Source organism: Mandrillus leucophaeus, unplaced genomic scaffold (genome assembly GCF_000951045.1).
Source record: "Mandrillus leucophaeus isolate KB7577 unplaced genomic scaffold, Mleu.le_1.0 Scaffold153, whole genome shotgun sequence".
NCBI lineage: Eukaryota > Metazoa > Chordata > Mammalia > Primates > Cercopithecidae > Mandrillus > Mandrillus leucophaeus.
The window spans coordinates 2216639-2239280 of NW_012101510.1; the positions used below are offsets into that span (position 1 = coordinate 2216639).

At 51.2% G+C, this 22642-nt stretch overlaps 1 protein-coding gene across 1 annotated transcript in view; it reads left to right on the forward strand.

Annotated features, from left to right (window-relative positions):
* LRRC48 (leucine rich repeat containing 48) overlaps positions 1-22642 on the forward strand; it is a 47397-nt gene that overhangs the window by 10993 nt on the left and 13762 nt on the right. Inside the window, exons 4-9 of the mRNA XM_011975273.1 lie at positions 661-777; positions 4738-4904; positions 12195-12345; positions 13739-13854; positions 14441-14553; positions 16893-17067. Coding sequence (XP_011830663.1) covers positions 661-777; positions 4738-4904; positions 12195-12345; positions 13739-13854; positions 14441-14553; positions 16893-17067 — 839 coding nt within the window. The remainder of the gene's footprint in view (positions 1-660; positions 778-4737; positions 4905-12194; positions 12346-13738; positions 13855-14440; positions 14554-16892; positions 17068-22642) is intronic.

Sequence of the window (22642 nt, forward strand, 5' to 3'; positions counted from 1 at the left end):
GCCAGGATAGTCTCAATCTCCTGACCTCGTGATCCACCCGCCTCGGCCTCCCAAAGTGCTGGGATTACAGGCTTGAGCCACCGCGCCTGGCCTGGGATTTCTTTGGACATATACACAAGTGTGGAGACAGATTTCATGTAGAGAAATTATAGGTCAAAGGGCACCGACTTGAAATATTTCAATAAACATTGCCAAACAACACTCCAAAAAGGCTGAACGAGGTGATCAACCCTCCCACCAACAGAGACACATGTTTTCATTCTGTTTATCACACTGTGGAAGGAAGGCCTCTGCCTGTGTCCTGTGTCCCAAGGTGAACCAGCCTCCTGGAGAGGCCCTGGCCCGGCCTCAGAGACAGCACAAACGAGTCTCCTGCCCAGGCCAGGTCCAGTTCACTCCCACACCAACGACTTCTTAGCCCCACACTAGTAGACCTATTAGGTCTTTCTGTGGCTCTGGGTGGCAGTACCGATCCCCGCCCACCTCATAGGGACACAAGGTTCCTCGATGCTCAGTCCACATCTGCAGGGTGCCTGCGTACTCCAGGGCAAGGCAGAAGAGTGGTAGATTCCTTTTGTATGGTTCTGCCTCACTCCTCCAGTACACTAGCCCAAAACTCTGACCCTAACCTGAGGCTGGAATCAGCTTCCATTATTTCAGACATCCTCCGCATAGACAACCTCTGGCAGTTTGAGAACTTGAGGAAGCTGCAGCTGGACAATAACATCATTGAGAAGATCGAGGGCCTGGAGAACCTCACACACCTGGTCTGGCTGGGTAAGGCCCTTTCCTGTGTGTGTCCACCCTAATCAAAAGTGACACCCTGCCAAGGTTATTGCCTTCCCAGGAGACAATAATTGTATGTGACGCTCAGCTGCCGGGCCATCATTAGCCAGGGTACGGCAGAAGCTCTGCCTGCTGGGAGCAAGAAAGCTGCTATTTTTTAAAAGCCTAGGGCTTGTGCTGGGCAAAACGCAGCAAAGATGTGCTCAGACACAGGACCACAGAACATTCTGCTCTTACCTGCCCAAACTTTCTGTCTGGATGGGGCACAAAGGGGCAGCTGTGGACTCTTATTTAATCTAGACTCAGGCTGACAGATAACCATCGACAGGTAATCATTGGCTGGTGGGACCCAGATCAAACCAGGAATCATCGTCACAGAGGCTAGTGTGTTTCAAGCACTTAACTACATGCTAAGTGGGGCCTGTATGCTTTCCATATGAGTCTTTCAGTTCACACAGCATCTCCATCATAGAGATGAGCAAACTAAGGTCACTGCCACCGCATCAGGCCTCACTGCCAAGGCCATGGAGGGTTTTGATGAGGTGTTCCTTCTGCTGGCCTCTTAGGAGCATCCTCACATCTGGTGAGGGCCAGTGGGCCCCTAGCAGGGAAAAGGTGATGGGCCTGAGAGCTCCTTATGCACTGTCTTGTTTAACCCCCATTTTAATCCTAAGAGTTGGGCATCTGTTATAATCCCAACCTACAGAAGAGGAGCTGAGACTCAGAGAGCCCCAGGCACTTGCCCAAAGCTGCACGACCGAGAAGTATCAGAGCTGGGACTCACCCTGACGCCTGTCTGACCTCACAGCCCACATTCCCTCCATCCTATCAGGTGGTCTCCTGGTAATAAGGGCACCCTGGGGCATCATGAGCCTCCCAGTTTGCCAAACACTCCCAACCTCCTTTGTGCTAACAGTTGCAAGCCCACAGCAAACCCACAGGCAGGGTTATGCTGCCATTTCACACATGCAGCAACTGAGGCTCAGGGAGGCTGACCAGCTTGATGGAGCCACGTGCTACAGGTAGCAGAACCAAACCACAGCCAGGTCCTCTGACACCTGGGCCCAGGTCTCGTCCCGTTTCTCATTTCTCTGCACCCTAGCACCCATTAATGCTGATTCCTGAATGCCATGGTTTTAAGCAGGAGCTCCCTGGCCTGGCTGTCTCTCAGACATAAAGCAAGTGCCACTGAGCCCCATGACAGCCCCCTGTTTCTGTCTGCTTACCCAGAGAGAAACTTGAATACTGGTCTTGGTTCCCTCCCTAACAAAAGCTTATCTTCCTACTACTTGGCGCCCCTACACACACACTTCCTAGTCAGCTCATTCCCCCGACCCCTTGCAGTGGCCATCCATGCTTCCAAGGGTCACTGGACTGACAGCCAGTGCTCCCTGGGATGGGGGTGCTAGAGCAGTGACAGCAGGCTCTGGTAAGAGGTCACGCTGCCCCTCAGAGTATAGTCAGAAGCTGGTCTTTGTCCAGCCATGGCACTAGGTGCCCAGGGACCCAACCACAGCCAGAAAAGCTGGGTCCCTGGGATGCTGAGGATGGGGGTTAGGGAAGTGGCACTCCCATGGTTCAGCATGACCTCTCACACTGACATGCACGGGGCTGAGGATGTGCTGGAGCTGGCTAGCACTGGCTGTACACAGCTCTTCCCAACTTTGCTTCCAGGGATGCCACGCTGGTAGCTTGAAATTGGCCACAGTGGGAGTATTTACACCACAGAAATGAGCAAGCACCTCAAATCAGGGGTTTTCCTCAGCCCGCATTGGTAAACACTTGCTAGCACACCACTAGTGGGTGGGCTAAGCCTCCCAAGAACAGAACCCGGTGGCATGGTGGGGAAGGAAGTGTGCAGGCCTGTCATTTGTTAGACCCCCGTTCAAACCCCAGCTCAGCCAACACACTGACTCTGCACAAGATAGTCCACTCTGTGAACCTCAGTTTCTTTTTTTTTTTTGAGACAGAGTCTCACTCTGTCGCCCAGGCTGGAGTGCAGTGGCACAATCTCGGCTCACTGCAGCCTCCGTCTCCCGGGTTCAAATGATTCTCATGCTTCAGCCTTCCAAGGAGCTGGGATTACAGGTGTGTGCCACCATGCCTGGCTAATGTTTTGTATTTTTAGTAGAAACAGGGTTTTGCCATATTGACCAGGCTGATCTCCAGTTGCTGGCCTCAAGCAATCTACCTGCCTCCACCTCCCAAAGTGCCAGGATTATAGTCGTGAGCCACCACACCTGACCTGAACCTCAATTCCTTTATGGGCTGCGCTACCTTGAGCATATTACCATAAGGCCCATTTGAATCTCCATTTCCTCATCTATAAAATGGTATGATATCTCTGCTATGAGGATTAAACAAGGTAATGCACTTAAAGGGCCTGGCATAGAGAAAGGACAGTTATCATTGTTCTCAATGTCAACAGGTGAGCATCCCCTCATATGCAGAGGAGGCTCAGTTAGGATGTGGTTAAACTCAACTCCCAAATCACTTTTTTTTTTTTTTTTGACACAAAGTCTCACTTCGTCACCTAGGCTGGAGTACAGTGGCACAATCTTGGCTCACTCCACCTCCAAGGTTCAAGTGGTTCTCGTGCCTCAGCCTCCTGAGTAGCTGGGATTACAGGCATGTGCCACCATGCCCAGATAATTTTTGTATGTTTAGTAGAGACAGGGTTTCACCAGGTTGGTCAGGCTGGTCTTGAACTCCTGATCCCCCAAGTGATCCACCCACCTCAGCCTCCTAGAGTGCTAGGATTACAGGTGTGAGCCACCACACCCAGCCGCAAATCACCTTTTAAATGTGATCACTGTGGTTATCATGCTCATATTTCCAAGCCTAGGAAAAATGCTCATTTTTGGCTTCTAGGCCATTGGTGTTCCAGGACAAGATAACAGCCCCACCTGCCTGAAAACCTGTGGTGGGGAAAAAGTACTTTTAGGCCGGGCATGGTGGCTCACACCTATAATCCCCACTTTGGGAGGCCGAGGTGGGAGGATCACTTGAACCCAGGAGTTTGAGACTAGCCTGGGCAATATGGTGAGAGCCTGTTTCTATAAGAAAAATTCTAAAAAATTAGCTGGATGTGGTGGCGCGTGGTCCCATCTACTCAGGAGGCTGAAGCAGGGGGATCACTTGAACCCAGGAGGTCAAGGATGCAATGAACTGTGATTGCACCACTGCACTCCAGCCTGCGCAACAGAGTGAGACCCTGTCTCGAAAAAAAAAAAAAAAAAAAAAAGATGGTACTTTTTTTCCCAAAGATGTGGAATTAGTCTGAAGTCTCGGTTGGGGTTGAGGTTACAGTTGATGAGGGAGCCTGAGACAGCTGTGAGGGAGCTGGAAGAAACTGACCTACCACATGTCCAGGGAGAAGCCTTAGATGAACTCTGGCCCCACCGTGGTTAGCTGTGTGGCTTTGGGCAAATCACTGAGTCTCTCTGAGCTTCTGCTTCCCAAATGATCAAACAGGGAGACAAATTCCAAACTACCACTCAGGGCTGATGTCAGAGGACATACACATGAGTGCTTGATAAACTGGTAAATGCAAAGCAGACAGGAGGTGGTCTTGCTAAAATGCCACAGTGTGAGGAAAGGGGACACTCCACCACTGTCTACCCCTGACCCCCAAGGGCACTGCTTCAGACCTGCAGGTTAGCATTTTCTTCCCAGAACTATGACAGAGCATAGACAACAGTACTTGCCCGCATGTCCCCAGCCAGGAGGATGATTGGCAGAACTGGAGAGGGCAGTGAACATTTAAGGCAGCAGGAAAGAATCCACACCCGCTTCTAAAAAATTCACAAACTATTAGATAGTGAGTCAAATTCCGGCCCTGGCAGCTTGGTGCTGGCTCACAGGGCACTCGGTAGCCCTGATGATTTTATTTCAGGACAGCCCATCCCCTGACCCAGGCAGCAGACCCTCACAACCCTCTCTTCTTCCCAGATCTGTCCTTCAATAACATTGAGACCATTGAGGGGCTGGACACACTGGTGAACCTGGAGGACCTGAGCTTGTTCAACAACCGGATCTCCAAGATCGACTCCCTGGACGCCCTCGTCAAGCTGCAGGTGTTGTCGCTGGGCAACAACCAGATTGACAACATGATGAACGTGAGTGGCCGCCCAGCCCGCCCTCACACACACCTGCAGGGCCTGGAGCGCCATGGGTTGAGTGGGAGTTTGTGGCGAGGGGAAGTACAGGCTGAGTGTTCCAGATCTTCTCATTTTCCTGGAAAAGCCAGGAATCCAGATTACTCCACGAGGGATTTGCTAATGTTTAAATACCACGCTTAACCCAACAAAATTCATCGGAGAGCACTAGTTTACAATCTCCACATTAGTAGCGGTTCTTTCCCTGAATCTTGCACTTATATAACAAACATTTGCTGAGACAAGTACCTATTAATGTTGGGCATATGTCCCGTGCTCACTAGAAACAGAGACAGACAAGATGTGGTCCCTTTGGAGTGACCAGCACACACCCCCATAGTCAAGACACAAGGAGACAAGAAGCCAGTGACCCGAGGAACAATAAAATAAGGCCTGTGGATGGTAGGAGGGCACCCCGAGGCTTAGGGGTGTGCACAAGTGGCAGTGGACACAGCTGGGGGTGTGGTGGCAGCTTTAAGGGTCCTGTGTCAGAGGCGATACATCAGATGGCTCCTGGCTTTTGCTTCTGCAACCCACCAACCCTGGGGGCTGTCCAGTAGCCTCTAAAGATTCCTTTTCTGCTTAGGTCAGTCAGGTGGCCTGGGTTCAGATCCCAGCTGCAGGTCATGGTGGCTTAGATGAGTGGCCCGGGAGGGTCAAGCACTGAGTTGTGACTGGCATGTAAGCACACAGTTGTGACCAGCTGTCCAGCGGGACCAAACCCCTGTAGTCTCAGAAGTTTGCCCTGCACATGACAGGAGCATCTAAACCCAACCAAGGGTCAAGCCTTCTATGCCTCCGTTTCCTCATCTGTCAGATGGAGACGATGGCCATGACCCCCCTGCCCAGGCCCTCGCAGGAATCAAGTGGGACCATGAATGTAACGCATTTGGTTCGGTGTCAGGCTGGAGTATGTTCCTAACAAATGGAGGACTGTCGTAGCTGAGGGCCTTCCTGTGAGTGTTGGGATGAGGGGAACTTGGTGCAGACTCACTGAGAGATGACTAGAAGTTGCCATCCAGCAGAAGGAAAAGGCTTCCCAGGAGGAGGGAATGGTGTGAGCAAAGGCCTGGAGGTACACTGGGAATGCCTGCCTGCACTCGCCGTTGAGGAGCACAGGGTCCCTGGACGAGGTCAAAGGTGTGTGGTGCAGGGTGGGGCTCAGGATGTGGCCGGGCCTCGCCACAGTCAGTCAGGATGGCCAGAGAAGCAGTGGGAGCTGAGGAGGCTTCTGTCTGAGATGTATTTGGGGCAGGTCTACATTTAGGAAGGAATCCACCCCCGTGAGGATGGGTTTGAGGGGGATTGTGAGAATGGGTCACCCCAGGACAGTTCCACCAGAAAGGATACTGTACCTGCAGGTAAGGGAAGCTGGTCCCAAACTGGCTGGAAGCAGAGTTTGCATGCAGGGCCTTGCATGCAGGTGGCCGGTTTGAGAGGTGGCTTCAGGAAGCTGGAGTAAGAAAGGCAGGGAAGAACCAACACACAGGTGTGTCACCGAGACTGCTGCCGCAGGTGATGAGGGAGGATTCCCCTGGGCCTCGGAAGTGTCCAGAATGCCTCCCAGAAGTGACCATCTAAGGACAGGAGCCTGAGGCATGGATCCCCCCACCAGCTGAGGGAGATCCCAGGGGGATTAGCTTCCTCGCCACCTGGCTTTTGGGCTGGGTGGGCTTCTTTGGCTTCAGAGACATCTCTGAGGCAGAAAGTGAGTAATGAGGTAGGACACTGCCAGCTACGGTCTCTCATGGCTACAGCTGAAGCCGGAGGTAAGCTGAGCCCCTGCGGCAAACAACAAGGGCATTTAGTGGCGTGATAATTGGCACTGCAAGGAAGGGGTGCTTATCAGCAGAGCTTCAAGGACGTGGGTTCCTTCTGCCTCTGGGCTCTGCCGTCCTCAGCATCTCCCCAGAGCTTGATTCTCTTATGGTCGCAGTCAAGGACACGGGTTTCCTTGTCTGCATCTAGCAGGATGGAGAGAGCAAGAACTCCCCTTCTCACAGTGGCCCTTCAGTCTGATCGAGCCACCTCAGGGTCTACACTGACCCTCAGCCTAACATCATGGCTGGGAGATGGCCAGGCTGGGCTTACATGAACAGCCTGGGGTGGGAGCACCGAGCTGTCACTGGCAGTTCCGCCAGGTCAAGCCACAGAGGTGGTGCAGTCTCAGAAGTTTGCCCTGCATGCCAGACAGGCAGCATCCAAACCCAGCCAATACCCTCTGCAGGGCTCAAGTCCTGATTGTCCAGCCTGCCCTGCCCTGTAAGGGCAAGGAAGCCAAATGCTTGCCAGCAGGATGTCTGGACGAGGCATGGAGGGCACAGGCGAACTCGAGAGCTGAGATTTAGTCAGCCTGTGTTCAGATCTCAATGCTGCCACCTACCAGCTGCCTGACCTTCGGCCAGTGACTTTGAGTTCTGGGTGCCCATTTACCCACCTGTAAAATGGGAATGATAGTAGTTCCTACTCCATAGGGTTGCTGTGAAGATGGACCCATTAGAGAACCTTTTGTGCTTGATACAGGGCCTGGCACGTAGTAAGTGCATGGAAAATGACAGTCAAGAACATTCAGATTAAGAGCTCACCCCAAGCAACTCCAAACCTTGCTGCTTGAAACTCTAGATTGAGCAGATGTTCCTGTCTTGGTGGGTCCTACACCCCAGGGCCCACATGTGAATGAATCTCCTCTGTTTGTTTTCCTCTGGACATTTGGAAAGTTTAATGGAGCTGAGGCCCTGTCCCTCTGAAGGGCCAGGCCTGGGCATGAGAGGGTATGGACAGTGTGAGGTAGACGTGCTTGTGCCCTGCCGGGACACCCCACTCTTGCCTTTCTCCCATCCTGCCCCTGCAGGGACTGGGCAGGAGGAAATCCCATCACCCTTTCCCAGTGGGGTGCTGGGTGCCAGGTATTCCCTCTGGAATATGGGAGAAGCTGGTAAAGCCCATCCCCAGAGAGAAAGAGGATGGAAGACGACCCATGGGGACAAGCTGCTGGGGAATGCTGAGATGTCTGGGTCAGGTGCTCCCGAGGTCTGGCCGCATCCCAGGGACCCTGGAGACCCTAGATGCTCTTCACCAATCAGGCGCTCGCCCTCTTGATGACCTGACCCAGAGAGTCCTGACGGATACTTCTCAGGTACTAGCTCCAAACCCCAAGCATCTTTGATTTTAGTCCTTATCTGCCCTGTTTATCTGGCATCTCATTATGTACTTTCTTGTCATTTATATATTTATTAGGCTTATGTTAATTTCTGCTCATTGCATTAAAAACAGATGTTTAAGCAGAATGCAGGGCACACAGAAAAGAGGCTCACTCACTCCTGGCCTCTGTCCTTCCCTTCCAGAGGCCCCAGCCGCTTCTAAGTTACATGTGTGTCTTTCCAAGAGTCTTGTGTTAAACATTGTGCATGATTGTCACATCTGTCCAGCTACCCTCCAAGCACCTGCCTTTGGTGTCTCCTTTCCTCCTGAGTCATCAGCTCGCCCTCTCCGCGGGTTCATTCCACCACTCAGGTGCAGCGTGATGTGGGTTCCTAGTTCCCTGTAGGTGGGTGTCAAGGTTGTTTCCAATCTAGTGCCATTACACACAGTCTGTAGTGGACGTTCTTAAACAGGGGTCACTTTGTACCTGGATAAGCCATCTGCAAGATAAACTAGAGAGGAATTGCTAGGCCAAAGGGCATGTGCATTTTAAATTTTGACAGATCTTGCCAAGTGGAAGTGGAACTATTTACAAAGCCACCAGCAATGATGAGGCAGCCTGTCGCCTCTCACCTTCTACAACACACTTTGTGGAATCTTGCTGGGAGATCTCTTAAAAATTAAATCAGGTCCTGTCTCCCCGCCTCCCCACCCATACACACTTAAAACTCCAATGGTGGCCAGGTGCAGTGGCTCACGCCTATAATCCCAGCACTTTGGAGGCTGAGGTGGGCAGAGCCTATTATCCTAGCACTTTGGAGGCCAAGGTGGGCAGATTGCCTGAGCTCAGGAGTTTGACACCAGCCTGGGCAACACAGTGAAACCCCGTCTGTACTAAAATACAAAAAACTAGCCAGGCGTTGCGGTGTGCGCCTATAGTCCTGGCTACTTGGGAGGCTGAGGCAGGAGAATTACTTGAACCCGGGAGGCAGAGGTTGCAGTGAGCTGAAATCACACCACTGCAACTGCACACCAGCCTGGGCGACAGAGTGAGACTCTATCTCCAAAGAAAAAAAAAGAAAACAAACAAACAAAAAATCCACTGGCTTCTACCATCCTTAGAACAAACTGAAGGCAGGGGCTCAGTGGCTCATGCCTGTAATCCCAACACCTTGGGAGGCCAAGGAGGGCGGATCACTTGAGGCCAGGAGTTCAAGAACAGCCCTGCCAACATGGCAAAGCCTTGTCTCTAATAAAAATACAAAAACATTAGCCAGGTGTGATGGCATGCGCCTGTAATCTCAGCTACTCGGGAGGCTCAGGCAGGAGAATGACAGTGAACCTAGGAGGTGGAGATTGCAGTGAGCCAAGTTGCGCCACTGCAACTCCTGCAGCCTAGGCAACAGAGCGAGACTCCGCTAAAAAAAATAAAATAAAAAATTCTAAACTCTTGACCTGCATGGTCTTGCATGAATCAGCCCCTGACCTTGTCACTACTCCCATCTCAGCTTCTTCCCAGCCTCCTCCCCACCATGCTGCAGCCACCCTGGCTTTTGCTCAGTGCCTGGTATGTGCCAAGTTCTTTGCTGCCTAGGGCCTTTGCCTGTGCTGTCTTGGCTTCCAGGAATGTGCTCTCCTCTGCTCTTCTGCGCTGGCTCCCTCAGGTCTCAGATTAAATGTCACCTTCCCAGAGAGACCTCTGAATCTCCTAACTGAAAGAGGCCTCCCTGTTATTTTCTCTCAGGGTGCCATCTTGATGTTCCTTATAGCACTTAACCCAAACCATAATGATTTTATTTACTTTTTTAAACATTTGGCCGGGCCCAGTGGCTCACGCCTATAATCCCAGCACTTTGGGAGGCCAAGGCAGGCGAATCACTTGAGGTCAGGAGTTTGAGACCAGCCTGGCCAACATGGCAAAACCCTGTCTCTACTAAAATATAAAAATGAGCCGGGTGTGGTGGCGGGTGCCTGTAATCCCAGCTACTCCCGAGGCTGAGACAGGAGAATCGCTTGAACCTAGGAGGTGGAGGTTGCATTGAGCTGAGATCACACCACTGCTCTTCAACCTGAGTGACAAGAGCAAAACTCCATCCAAAAAAAAAAAATTAAAAAGAAAACATTTTTCCCCCGTTCCTAAAATATAAGCTTTTGCCCTAAGAGCAGGGACCCCATGGGCCTTGTTCCCCACTGTATCTTCATAACCTACCTGGTGCTGGAGGCCTGCTAGGTGACTAATAGTGTTTGTTGAATAAATGACTGGAAGAAATTCACTCAGAAAAGCATGCTATTTTTTTTTCTATCTTTTGCATAGTACAGTGTCTAGATGCTATCCAATGAAGGTTTTTTTTTTTGTTTTTGTTTTTTTTGAGATGGAGTCTCGCCCTGTCACCCAGGCTGTAGTACAGTGGTGCAATCTTGGCTCTGTGCAACCTCTGCCTTCCAGGTTCAAGCGATTCTCCTGTCTCAGCCTTCCAAGTAGCTGGGACTATATAGGTGCCCACCACAACGCCTGGCTAATTTTTTTTTGTATTTTTAGTAGAGACGGGATTTCACCATGTTAGCCAGAATGGTCTCGATCTCCTGATCTTGTGATTCCCCCGCCTCAGCCTCCCAAGTGCTGAGATTACAGGCGTGAGCCACCACACCCAGCCGAAATATTGCTTTTTTAAAACACTTTTTTGCCATTACTTTTAATGGCAAAAACTACAATTACTTTTGCACCAACCTAATATTAACTACCTAGTTAACGTTTTCCCCATTTTACTAAAAATAGAGTGTAGGGAGAATAAATAAAGGTAGTGGAATGTTTCCCTGGCTGTTATCCAGGGAATTCAAGGTTAGCCATAAATTGGGTTGCATTTAATTTAAGATATTTGTACCTTTCATGGGGCTTTACAATCTAAAAAGGCATGCCTGGCCAGGTGCAGAGGCTGAGGTGGGAGGATTTATTGTGACCACGAGTTCAAGACCAGCCTGGTCAACATAGCAAGACCCCATCCCTACTTAAAAATGAAATAGGGCTGGGCATGGTAGCTCATGCCTATAATCCCAACCCTTTGGGAGGCTGAGGTGGGTGGGTCGCTTGAGCCCAACAGTTTGAGACCAGCCTGAGCAACATGGCAAAATCCCATATCTACTAAAAACACAAAAATTAGCCAGGCATGGTGGCACGTGCCTGTAATCCCAGCTACTGGGGAGGCTGAGGCACGAGAATCACTTGAACCTGGGAGGCAGAGGTTGCAGTGAGCCAAGATCACACCTCTGCACTCCAGCCTGGGTGACAGAGCAAGACTTCATCTCAAAAAATAAAATTAAATTAAATTTAAAAGATTTTTAAAAAATAAAAGGGTGTGCCTATACTAGTAACAGCAACTAAAACTACCATTACTGAACAGGTGTCAGGCACTCTGCCAATGCTTTTCATAGTTTATTTCATTTGGTCCTTACAACACCTGTAACACACATGATATCCTTATATCCATTTTACAGATGTGGACATCGAAGCTCACAGATGTTGGGTAACTCGTTCAAGGTCTCACCACGTGGTTCCGCAGACCTGAACCACGGTCTGCTGGTTCTTTGGAAAGACCATTTCTGATGGAAGGTCTCGGTACTGCTTCCTAGCCTGGAACACCCCCATACCTGCACACGGCCTGTCACACCACCCACTGCTGATGGTGCTGTGGCCAGGCTGACTCTGAAAGAGTACTGAGGAGGGAGGTGCAGCTGTGTTTTCAACTCTGTGGCTGCCAAGAAAATGGGCCTTTCTCGGACGGGCGCGGTGGCTCACGCCTGTAAGCCCAGCACTTTGGGAGGCCGAGGCGGGTGGATCACGAGGTCAGGAGATCGAGACCATCCTGGCTAACACAGTGAAACCCCATCTCTACTAAAAATCAAAAATATTAGCCGGGCGTGGTGGTGGGCGCCTGTAGTCCCAGCTACTCGGGAGACTGAGGCAGGTGAATGGCGTGAACCCGGGAAGTGGAGTTTGCAGTGAGCTGAGATCACGCCACTGCATTCCAGCCTGGGCGACAGAGCGAGACTCCATCTAAAAAAAAAAAGAAAAGAAAAGAAAGAAAATGGGCTGTTCTCCCTTTTTCTCCCCAGATCGTCTACCTCCGGCGGTTCAAATGCCTGCGGACGCTCAGCCTCTCTGGGAACCCTATCTCTGAGGCAGAGGATTACAAGATGTTCATCTGTGCCTACCTTCCTGACCTCGTGTACCTGGACTTCCGGCGCATTGATGACCACACAGCAAGTGTCTCCCTCTCAGTCTCCCAGCCCTGTGAGACACAGTCCTCAAGCCCCCAGGTTTCTTGGAAAAGAGGCATTGAAGAGTAGCTTTCCCTGCCCACAACTGGGAGAGAAAGGGCAGCTCCCTCCTCCTAATCCCTTTACCTGCCTCTGTCAGAGGGATTCCAGCAGCACCCTTGTGGGTACTGTTTTGTGCATGTTCCCAGGGGCCAGGCCTCTTCCACACACTGTCCCAGGGCCACATCACAGCTGGCCTGCCCTGTCTGGTTTTCCAGATGAAGAAGCTGAGGAGGGCCGGGAGCAGTGGCGCATGCCTGTAATCCCAGCACTTTGGGAGGCTGAGGCGGGAGGATCGCTTGAGTCCAGAAGTTCAAGACCAGCCTGGGCAACATAGGGAGACCCTATCTCTACAGAAACTAGCAAAATTAGCCAGGTGTGGTGGTGCACACCTGGAATCCTGGCTACTCAGGAGGCTGAGGTAGAAGAATTGCTTGAGACCAGGAGTTTGAGGCTGCAGTGAACTGAGAAGATGCCATTGCACTCCAGCCTGGGCAACAGAATGAAAAAATTTAAAAATTAAAAAAGAAAAGAAGTTGAGGAGGCTGAAGGAGGGCAAGCAGTTAGCCAGGATCACTGGCTCAAGGCCAAGCCAGGATTCACCCCAAATTGGTGTCATCCCAGGAGCAGTATTAACAGCTGAGCTCCAGAGGGAACCAGGCCATCAGAGGCCCAGGCCTGCCTCTCAGGGGCGGAGTCAGGGCTGGAGGTAGAGACCTGAGTGTCATCTAAGGATTGCCAGTTGGCAGTACTTAAAGCCATGGTACAGGTGGGATCACTTGGGGCACGTGGAGTGAGGTGAGAAGGGGCGGGGACTGAGTTCTAGAGGTGCCAGCATTCCCTGCCAGGTGCAGGGGGATGAGCCAGTGCGGTGGAGAGAGCCAAGGGCCAGACCCTTGTGACCAGCCCTATGACCTCACTCTACCTCTGTCCTGTTGTCCTCCTTCCCCAAATAAAGCCAGAAGGTCTGCTGAGGACTGTTGGGAGTGAGAGAGCAAGTCCTCTGTGGAGAACACCCAGTCTGGGGCGAGGGGAGCACTCCATTGCTGTGGCTCCTGCCCTGGGGTTGGCCCCGGGAACCCCAGCCTGCCACGCTGCCTTCTGCTCCTCCTGGTCTTTCCCTGATTTCCCTGCACTCACAAAAACCTGGTGAGGGTCATCAGGAGATGGGCATTCTCATCCACGAGACCTCGTGGCTTTCACAGCCTTCACGCAGGCCCCTGTGCAACATCCCTGCCCACACGCAGGAGGCTGCAGTGTGGCAGAGGAGGCATGGCAGAGGCGGCGTGGCTCGGAGGGACCTCCTGTAATGATGCCACTCCCATTCCCTGGTCAGAAAGAGCTTGCAGAGGCTAAGCACCAGTACAGCATCGACGAGCTGAAGCACCAGGAGAACCTGATGCAGGTCCGGCTGCAGGACGAGCGGGCGCGGCAGGAGGAGCTGGAGAAGCACAAGGTACCGCTCTGGCAGGCTACACGCCCTGGGCCCCGCTCAGAGATGCCCACAAGAGGGCACTGATCAAGTAAAATGGTCCGCAGGGATCCCCAGGCTCTGAAAACATAGAAATCATGCTCCCTCCACAGGGCCTGATGCCCTCTCCCCGCCTGGCTCGTCTGCTCCCTGCCCCAGGGCCAGCTTCGTCTCAGTCCTGACCCTACCCCTTATTGGCATTCCTACCTCCAGCTGCTGGAGAGAATGTGCTAAAAACAGTCTGTCAGAGGCCCCTTCAGACCCTTAAGGCAGTTCCCCATGACATGCCAGAAACGGCTCGGGTCCCTTAGCCCATGAATTCATGGCCCTGAATTCATGACTAGACCCTGTTGGTCTCTCTCCCACTGGTCCCCACCCCTCCTTGCAACCAGACTGAGCCATGTGTAACATTCTGGAAACAGCCTGCAGTTTTACGCCTCTGCACCTCTGCACATGCCATTCTCTTTGCCTGGAACATGCCCCCTCCTGACCTGCCTTCCTCATGGGCCTGTGAGACGATGCAGGAGCCCCTGACAGGAGCCGTCCTACCTAGGTGTGTTTCTGCCTGCAGACTGCGTTTGTGGAACACCTGAACGGCTCCTTCCTGTTTGACAGCATGTATGCTGAGGACTCAGAGGGCAACAAACTGTCCTACCTGCCTGGTGTCAGTGAGCTCCTTGAGGCATATCCTTCCGAGTTCATGGCTGTCTCACAGCCTGTGCCACCAGCCTGCCTTGGCAAGACTCCTTCCGCTCTAGGCCTCAGTTTCTCCATCTCTCTTGTAAGACCCTGGGAGGCAAAATCTCCACTTGAGAGTAATGTACCCAAGAGGCAGTTCAGAGCCAGGTCAGCTGAGCTGCATGGGGGAGATGCTGTCTGGATTTCAGGGACATGTGGAGTATCTGGTCAGCATGGCATGGGCTGGCCGTCTTTGGCAAGCCAGGTTTTCAGCGGTGGAGAAGTGGATTGAAATGTGTTCTCATTAGCCGTACTTGCTTGTCCCTGTTGTGCACTTGGATCTGGTATTTATTGTTTTCTCAACCACCCCACTAGGCAGGTACCATCATTAACCCCATTTTATAGTTGGGGGAAACATAGCTTGACTGTCCAGGGTCACCCCATTAGAGGCCAGCTTTTGAAGCTTTGTCTGTGGGGCCTGAGAAGCTGATTCTTTCCCCAGTTGCTTGGAGCCCAGAGGATGTGGTTGGTACCTGTCATTAGGGCCATGGCCATGACCGCCAACCAGTGGGCTTAAATTGTGAGCTGAGGGACTCAGGACAGAATCAAGGAGCTCCTGGATCTGAGAGCTCTGAGCTAAGGCATCCAGTCACAGATGAGTCTGTGGAGCCACCTTCACTGGATAGAGAGAAATTCACTCAAAAACCTGACCTTCTGGGCCTATGAGGTGGCTCATGCCTATAATCCCAGCACTTCGGGAGGCCAAGGCAGGAGGATTGTTTGAGGCCAGGAATTTGAGACCAGTCTAGGCAACATAGTGAGACCCTATCTGATCAGTCTGTTTTCACGTTCCTGATAAAGACATACTTGAGACTGGGCAATTTACAAAAGAAAGAGGTTTTGGGTTTTGTTTTGTTTTGTTTTTTTGAGACAGCGTTTCGCCCTTGTTGCCCAGGCTGGAGTGCAATTGTGCAATCTCGACTTACTGCAACCTCTACCTCCTGGGTTCAAGTGGTTTTCCTGCCTCAACTTCCCAAGTAGTTGGGATTACAGGCATGTGCCACCACACCCGGTTAATTTTTTTTTTTGTGTTTAGTAGAGACTGGGTTTCACTATGTTGGTCAGGCTGGTCTCCAACTCCTGACCTCAGGTGATCCACCTGCCTTAGCCTCCCAAAGTGTTGGGATTACAGGCGAGAGCCACCATGCCCAGCCAGAAAGAGGTTTAATTGGATAGACAGTTCCACATGGCTGGCGAGGCCTCACAATCATGGCAGAAGGCAAGGAGGAGCAAGTCACATCTTATGTGAGTGGTGGGCAAAGAAAGAGCCTGTGCAGGGAAACTCCCATTTTTAAAACCATCAGATCTCGTGAGACTCATTCACTATCACGAGAACAGCGCAGGAAAGACCCACCCCCATAATTCAGTTACCCTCCACCGGGTTCCTCCCAGAACACATGGGAATTGTGAGAGGTGCAGTTCAAGATGAGTTCGGTTGGGGACACAGCCAAACCATATCACCATCTCTCAAAAACAACCAAACACACCTGACATTCTGGAAAGAATGAGGGCAGGGTGGTGAGGAACAGGGAACAGCAGAGCTCCTGGGCTGGGTTGTTTCTGCCAGCTGGTGACCCAGGTTTGCCTTGGCTGTAGCCCCGTGTAGCCATGTGACTTCGGCAAGGCATTTCATCTCTCCGGGCATCAGTTTCCATCCCACAGGACCACCAAGGTCCGGTGGGCTTTACCTTCCTGACTCCAAGGACTCCATGTGGCAGGCTCTTTTGCACCCTCAGCTGCAGATGAGGAAACTGAGGCCCAGAGAGGTGAAGTGACTTGCCAGGATGGGTCCTGGAAGCAGTGGCAGAGCCAGGACTTGAACGTCCCCAGTACAACTGCAGCAGCTGAGCGCCAAGACAGGCCCTCAGTAAGGGTGCCCTTCCAGATAGCACACAAGAGACAGAAACGCACACTGCCTGCTTCCCCAGCTGGGACCGGCTCACAGGCCCCCAGGTTCCCTAGGCCTCTCTTCTGGGACCTCTCTGAGCATGTCTGCCTTCTGCTCTATAGACTCCCCAGTGGTCCCTGCCTCCTTCCTTCGCACAGGCCCCATTCCTGAGTCCCTCAGGCTGAGGGTGGGGACGCACCAAACACACATTGTACCCACATCTCAGTCCTGGCTCTCTGGGCCTTTGATTTCTTCATCCACCAAATGAACCACATGAGACCAGGAGTTTGAGTCCCACACACTGTTGAGCGCACAGTGCCAGGGTTACCAACACCTTTGCCATGCCCTCCGCAGCCTGCTCCTGAAACAGCTGTGGACTTCCTTAACGGCCACTCACCTACAAGGACAAGTTTGTCATCATCTGCGTGAACATTTTTGAGTATGGCCTGAAACAGCAGGAGAAGCGGAAAATAGAGCTTGACACCTTCAGTGAATGTGTCCACGAGGCTATCCAGGAAAACCAGGAGCAGGGCAAACGCAAGATTGCCCAGTTCGAGGAGAAGCACTTGTCGGTAGGCCCCGAGCCTCCTGAGGCCCTCCCTGCCTCCTGCTGGAGGCCCTCCCTGCTCTTGCCACCCCCACTGTAGAGGGGCTGCAACTCCTGTACCCTCTGACGACCCCTGAGGCCAGTGGTTATTGTCCCCATTTGCCAGAGATCACACAGCTAATCAGTGGCAGAGCCAAGGCCTGCCTTACCCCAGCCCCACCAACTACAGCTCCCCACCACTTGACGTGTGGCCTGTGGATCTTTGTCACACAAAGCGCCCTTGGGATTCAAGGTCAGCTCCATCCCCGAACTTATCATCATCATTACTATTAATAACAGTATTAGTATTACCATTACTATTTTGACTAATGATTACCGTCCTTTTGTTCATTCATTCATTCATTTAATAGACGTTTTCTGAGCTCTACTCTCTGCCTGCTCCTAGGAAGCTAGAGCCACACTGGACATGGTTCCTGCTCTTGTGGGGCTCAGACCCAGGCCCAGGCCCCAGCCCTGACCTGAGCAAGCAGAGGAATCAGTGCCATCCTGGAGGGAAGCCTGGGGAGCCTTGGGGGTGCCCTGGGGGCACCTTATCTCAGGCGGGGGAGTTTAGGGAAGGCTGAGGCTCACAGAAGAAAGAAAAGTTGATGGAGAGGAAGGGTGCTCCTCCACCCTCTAGGAGCAGCAAAGGAGAAGGCTCTGGGTGGTCAGGACTCGGCCTAACCAGGCCATGGGGTCCAGCCCAAGCAGAGGCCATTGGGAAGGGCACCAGTCTTTGTATTTGATGGCAGCTGCCTCTTTGAGTTGGCATTACTTTTAAAGACAGGATGCTTAGCCTATTGTAAATCACAGATCTTTGTGAGATGCTAAGGAAAGCTGTGGACCTTCTTTTTCCGCCAAAAACTGTTACACACCAAGCTTGCTTGTAGCATAAGGGGCTTTAGGGATCCCATAAGGCCCTTCCTTGTTGTGAACTTAAAGTAGAGCAAAGTCCCTCGATGCGCAAGTTCAGATCCGATGGAGTCGATGATCCACTCCCAGGTGCTTCCCGCCTCCCCCACGGCCACCCCCATTCCTGTCTCATTAACCTCCAGGGCCTCACATGCTGTGTGATTTAATTCTCAAGACCCTCCTTATTCTATTTTAGGGAGCAGGGGTTACTGTGTTCAACTAGAAGTTCAAAACTGTCGGCAGAGGAATACATTTGGCTCACATATGTGTTTTATTTGGCCTGTGTAGGGTTTTAAAACATTTTGAACATCCTGCTGACATTAGAAACTAGCAGATTTCGCAGAAAAATTTGTGGTTGCCAGCTTCTCTGGAAGCAGCTGTCATCAGGGCTTGAGTGGCAGTTGTCCCCTCTGGACAGGTCATGTCTCCAGTCCCCCCAGTCCCTGTCCAGCCTTTCTTCCTGACATTTATCTGGTCCCTGTAGCCACTGGGCTTGGGAGTGTCAGCTATCCGGTGCTTCCTGAGGCCCGGTGCAGGGACCCAGCCCTTCAGCAGCGAGTCCCTCTGCAGAAGTAGGATGTGGGCCATGCCAAGCCTGATTTGGAGCATGGAACGTGCCACTTGCTCCTCCATTCAGGCACCTGCCTTCAGTGTGGGCCAGCTCCTCAAAGGCCACCTCGGACGAGTTGACTACCCTAGTGCTCCCCTTCTAGAGCCAAGAGCAGTGGATCCTGCCCAGCCTGCATGTGGAGTCCCCGGGTCCTGGAAATGTGCTCGCATCCAGGCCCAGCAGCACCCACTTAGACTGGGGCGTGGCCTGGCACAGAGATTTTCCATTATTCCACGGGTGCTTTCCATGCACAGCCTAGATAGAGGCCACTGACTTAGAAGTTCCCAAGACCCCATAGGCCCTGCAGACCCCCAGTTCCCTTCCTGACAGGCCCTCTCCTATAGTTTTTCCTACGCTCCTCCCACTCACCCCCATTAGGCCTCATCCACTGCACACGCGCTGCTCCAGGTGCCCAGTGAGCCACGTTTCAGGGTCATGGTGCAGCCATGTAAGGCTTGGGGCTCAGGCAGACTCCTCACTGGTGACCCAGAGATCCATTATGGACCCTCTCCTAGCCTCCATTTCCTCATGTGCAGAACAGAGATAACCACCTCGAAGAACTGTAGTGAGAAACAGAGACAGAGAGGGAAAGCACTTGTGCAAGGCCTGGAGCAGAGTCAGCCTAAAAGGATGACAGCACGTCTGTGTGTAGTCAGCTGCACTCTCGAATGGGTGGTGTGTGCACATGGCACAGACTGAACAATGACCACCGGGGGATATGGTCTCCCTCCTACTCCTGTATCTGTGTGTGTGTGTGTGTGTGTGTGTGTGTGTGTGTGTGTGTGTACGCGCGCGCGCGCATGCGCGTAGCATGCCCTATTGTGTATTTTGCTTTCCTGTGTGTGTGTGAGCATAGCATGCCCTGTTCTGTACTTTGCTTTCCTGTGTGTGTGAGCATAGCATGCCCTATTCTATACTTTGCTTTCTTGTGTATGTGTGTGTATGTGTGTGCATAGCTTGCCCTGTTCTGTACTTTGCTTTCCTATGTTAGGTATCTTGGAGAGCCTTCCAAAATGAAAAAGTTACTTCATTTTTTTATAACTAAAATATCACATTGCATGGGTGAGCCGTAATTATTTAGCCAGTCCCTGTTGATGAACAGTTAGGTTTTTTCCCAATCTTTTGCTCTTTAGTGTTCCACTGAATAAGTTGGTGCAAGTTTGACCTGCAGGATGAAGTCCTAAAAGTGGAAACTGTGCAGTGTTGTTTCTCATGGTTATTTGTCCAACTGTAACCCACAGAACCTTTACCCTCCACAGCCATCGTCAGGCCAGTGTCATGGGCTTCCTCATTTTGCCAGTCTGTGCACCCTGAGTATGCATTTATTTTCTCTTAAGTGGGGATGAGCAATACATGTTTTACAACCATTTGTGTTTCTTATTCTGTGAATTATTTGTACTTATATTTTGCCCTTGCCCACTTTTCTATTGGGTTTTTGGTTTCTCTCTCCCTCTCTCTCAAATTATTTATTATTACTATTTTTAGAGAGAGGGTCTAACTCCATTGCCCAGGTTGGAGTACAGTGCACCATTATAGCTCACTGCAGCCTTGAACTCCTGGGCTCAAGCAATCCTCCTCTCTCAGCCTCCTGGGTAGCTGGGACTACAGGAACACAACACCACACCTGGCTGTTTCTTTCTTTTTTTCTTTTTCTTTTTTTAGCTAGTCAAATTTAGCAGTGGGAGATTGTATATCAACTTTAGTGACCCACCAAATTTAATAAGTTCTGATAACCTACTACCATCAGACCAGACCTTTCTTTTTTAAAAAGTTATTACCTGGCTGGGCATGGTAGCTCACGTCTGTAATCTCAGCACTTTGGGAGGCCAAGGTGGGTGGATCACTTGAGGTCAGGAGCTCGAGACCAGCCTGGACAACATGGTAAAACCCCATCTCTACTAAAAATACAAAAATTAGCCAGGGTGGTGGTGCACGCCTGTAATCCCAGCTACTTGGGAGGCTGAGGCAGGAGAATCACTTGAATCAGGAGGTGGAGGTTGCAGTGAGCCAAGATCGTGCCACTGCACTCCAGCCTGGGCAATAGAGCAAGACTGTCTCAAAAAATAAAAAAAAAAAGTTATTACTTTGTAGGAGCTCTTTATAGATTTTGTCAGTGAAATTAAGGGCAGATATTTTTCCCGGTTTGTGTTTTATCTTGCAGTGTTGTCTGTGGTGCTTTTACCATTCAGAATTAAAATTTTTTTGGCTGGGGGAGGTGGTTCACAACTGTAATCCCAGCACTTTGGGAAGCTGTGGCAGGAAGATCGCTTGAGCCCAGCAGTTTGAGAGCAGCCTGGGCAACATAGTAAGACCCCGTCTTAAAAGTAAATACATAAATAAATTTAAAATAATTTTTAAATTTTTAAGGTAGTAGAATTTACCAATCTTCTGGTTATACTTGGCAAGGTCTCAGATTATTTACTAAAAATCTCCCAGGTTTAGCCGGACACAGTGGCTTATGCATGTAATCCCAGCACTTTGGGAGACCAAGACAGGTGAATAACCTGAGGTCGGGGGTTTGAGAGCAGCCTGGCCAACATGGTGAAACCCCGTGTCTACTAAAAATACAAAAATTCACTGGGCTTGGTGGCAGGCACCTGTATTCCCAGCTACTCGGGAAGCTGAAGCGAGAGAATCGCTTAAAACTGGGAGACAGAGGTTGCAGTGAACCGAGATCGCATCCCTGCACTCCAGCCTGGGTAACAGAGTGAGACTCTGTCTCAAAGGAAAAAAAAAAAAAACTCCCAGGTTTTCTGCTAGCACTTTTATGGTTTAACTTTTTACATTTGAATCTTCATCAGTAATTTGTTTTCATGTAATGTTTGAGGTAGGGATCGAGCCTGGTTTTTCTCCAGAGAGTGTAGCTATTATCATGTCATTCACCCCCCTCAATCATGCTGTTACTCCATCCTCCTTCATGACTAGTACCAGGCATCAACAAAAACAAGCCAACATCACATCTGGTGTTGGTGGTAACCCAGGCCCTTTGCTGGTAAGCAGCTGGTAGTCAGTGCTGTTTGGACCCCAGGTTGCCATATACCCTCTGAGCACCCCCTCATTCCAAAGGGCTCAGCATCTATTTAGCAGTAGCTTCCACTTGCTCACTGGGGTTCTGTGTGGGTTCAATTCATCTCCTCAAAGACTGGAACTGTCTTTCCTTGCCAGGGTTTTTCCTGGCCTGTGCCTGTGACAGGCCTTTTATAGGAGCCTCCGATAGCCGAGCTGTACTCTGCGCCAGGTGCTTCCTCTGATCCCCAGGACCCTGTGAGGCAGAGATGCTTCTCCCCATTTACAGTGAGGAAACTGAGTCAGAGAATGAAAGTGGGTCTGTCAAGGTCACACTGCTAAGTGACCCAGGCAGGATTCAAATTCAGGTCCACCTAAATCTGAAGTTGTAAGGCAGGTAAATTTTTTCCTCTAGCTTATCAGGGTCACTGACTAGGACCAAGAATTAAACTGACATAAGACAAACAAGAGAAAAGCATACAAATTTTACTGAGTAATTTTCACATGTACATGGGACCATGCACAAGCAAAATGAAGACTCAAGAAGCCGTTAGGGCCAAAAGCTTCTACACTTGGTTGGACAGACAGTAGTGAATTGTGAGAATGTGACAAGACAAAGAGGTTTGGGCTAAGGCAGTTCATCGTGGAGAAGTGACGAGGCAGATGAGGGTAAGTTTCACAAGGCTTGTTCACACAGATTCCGCTTGGCCCGCACTCCCTCCCTCTGATGATAAGAATGGCTTCTTGGCCGGGTGCAGTGGCTCACGCCTGTAATCCCAGCACTTTGGGAGGCCGAGGTGGGTGGATCACGAGGTCAGGAGTTCAAGACCAGTCTGGCCAAGATGGTGAAACCCCGTCTCTACTAAAAATACAAAAAAATTAGGCAGGCATGGTGGCAGGTGCCTGTAATCCAGCTACTCAGGAGGCTGAGGCAGAGAATTGCTTGAACTCAGGAGGCAGAGATTGCAGTGAGCCGAGATCATGCCATTGCACTCCAGCCTGGGCGACAGAGCAAGACTACGTCTTTAAAAAA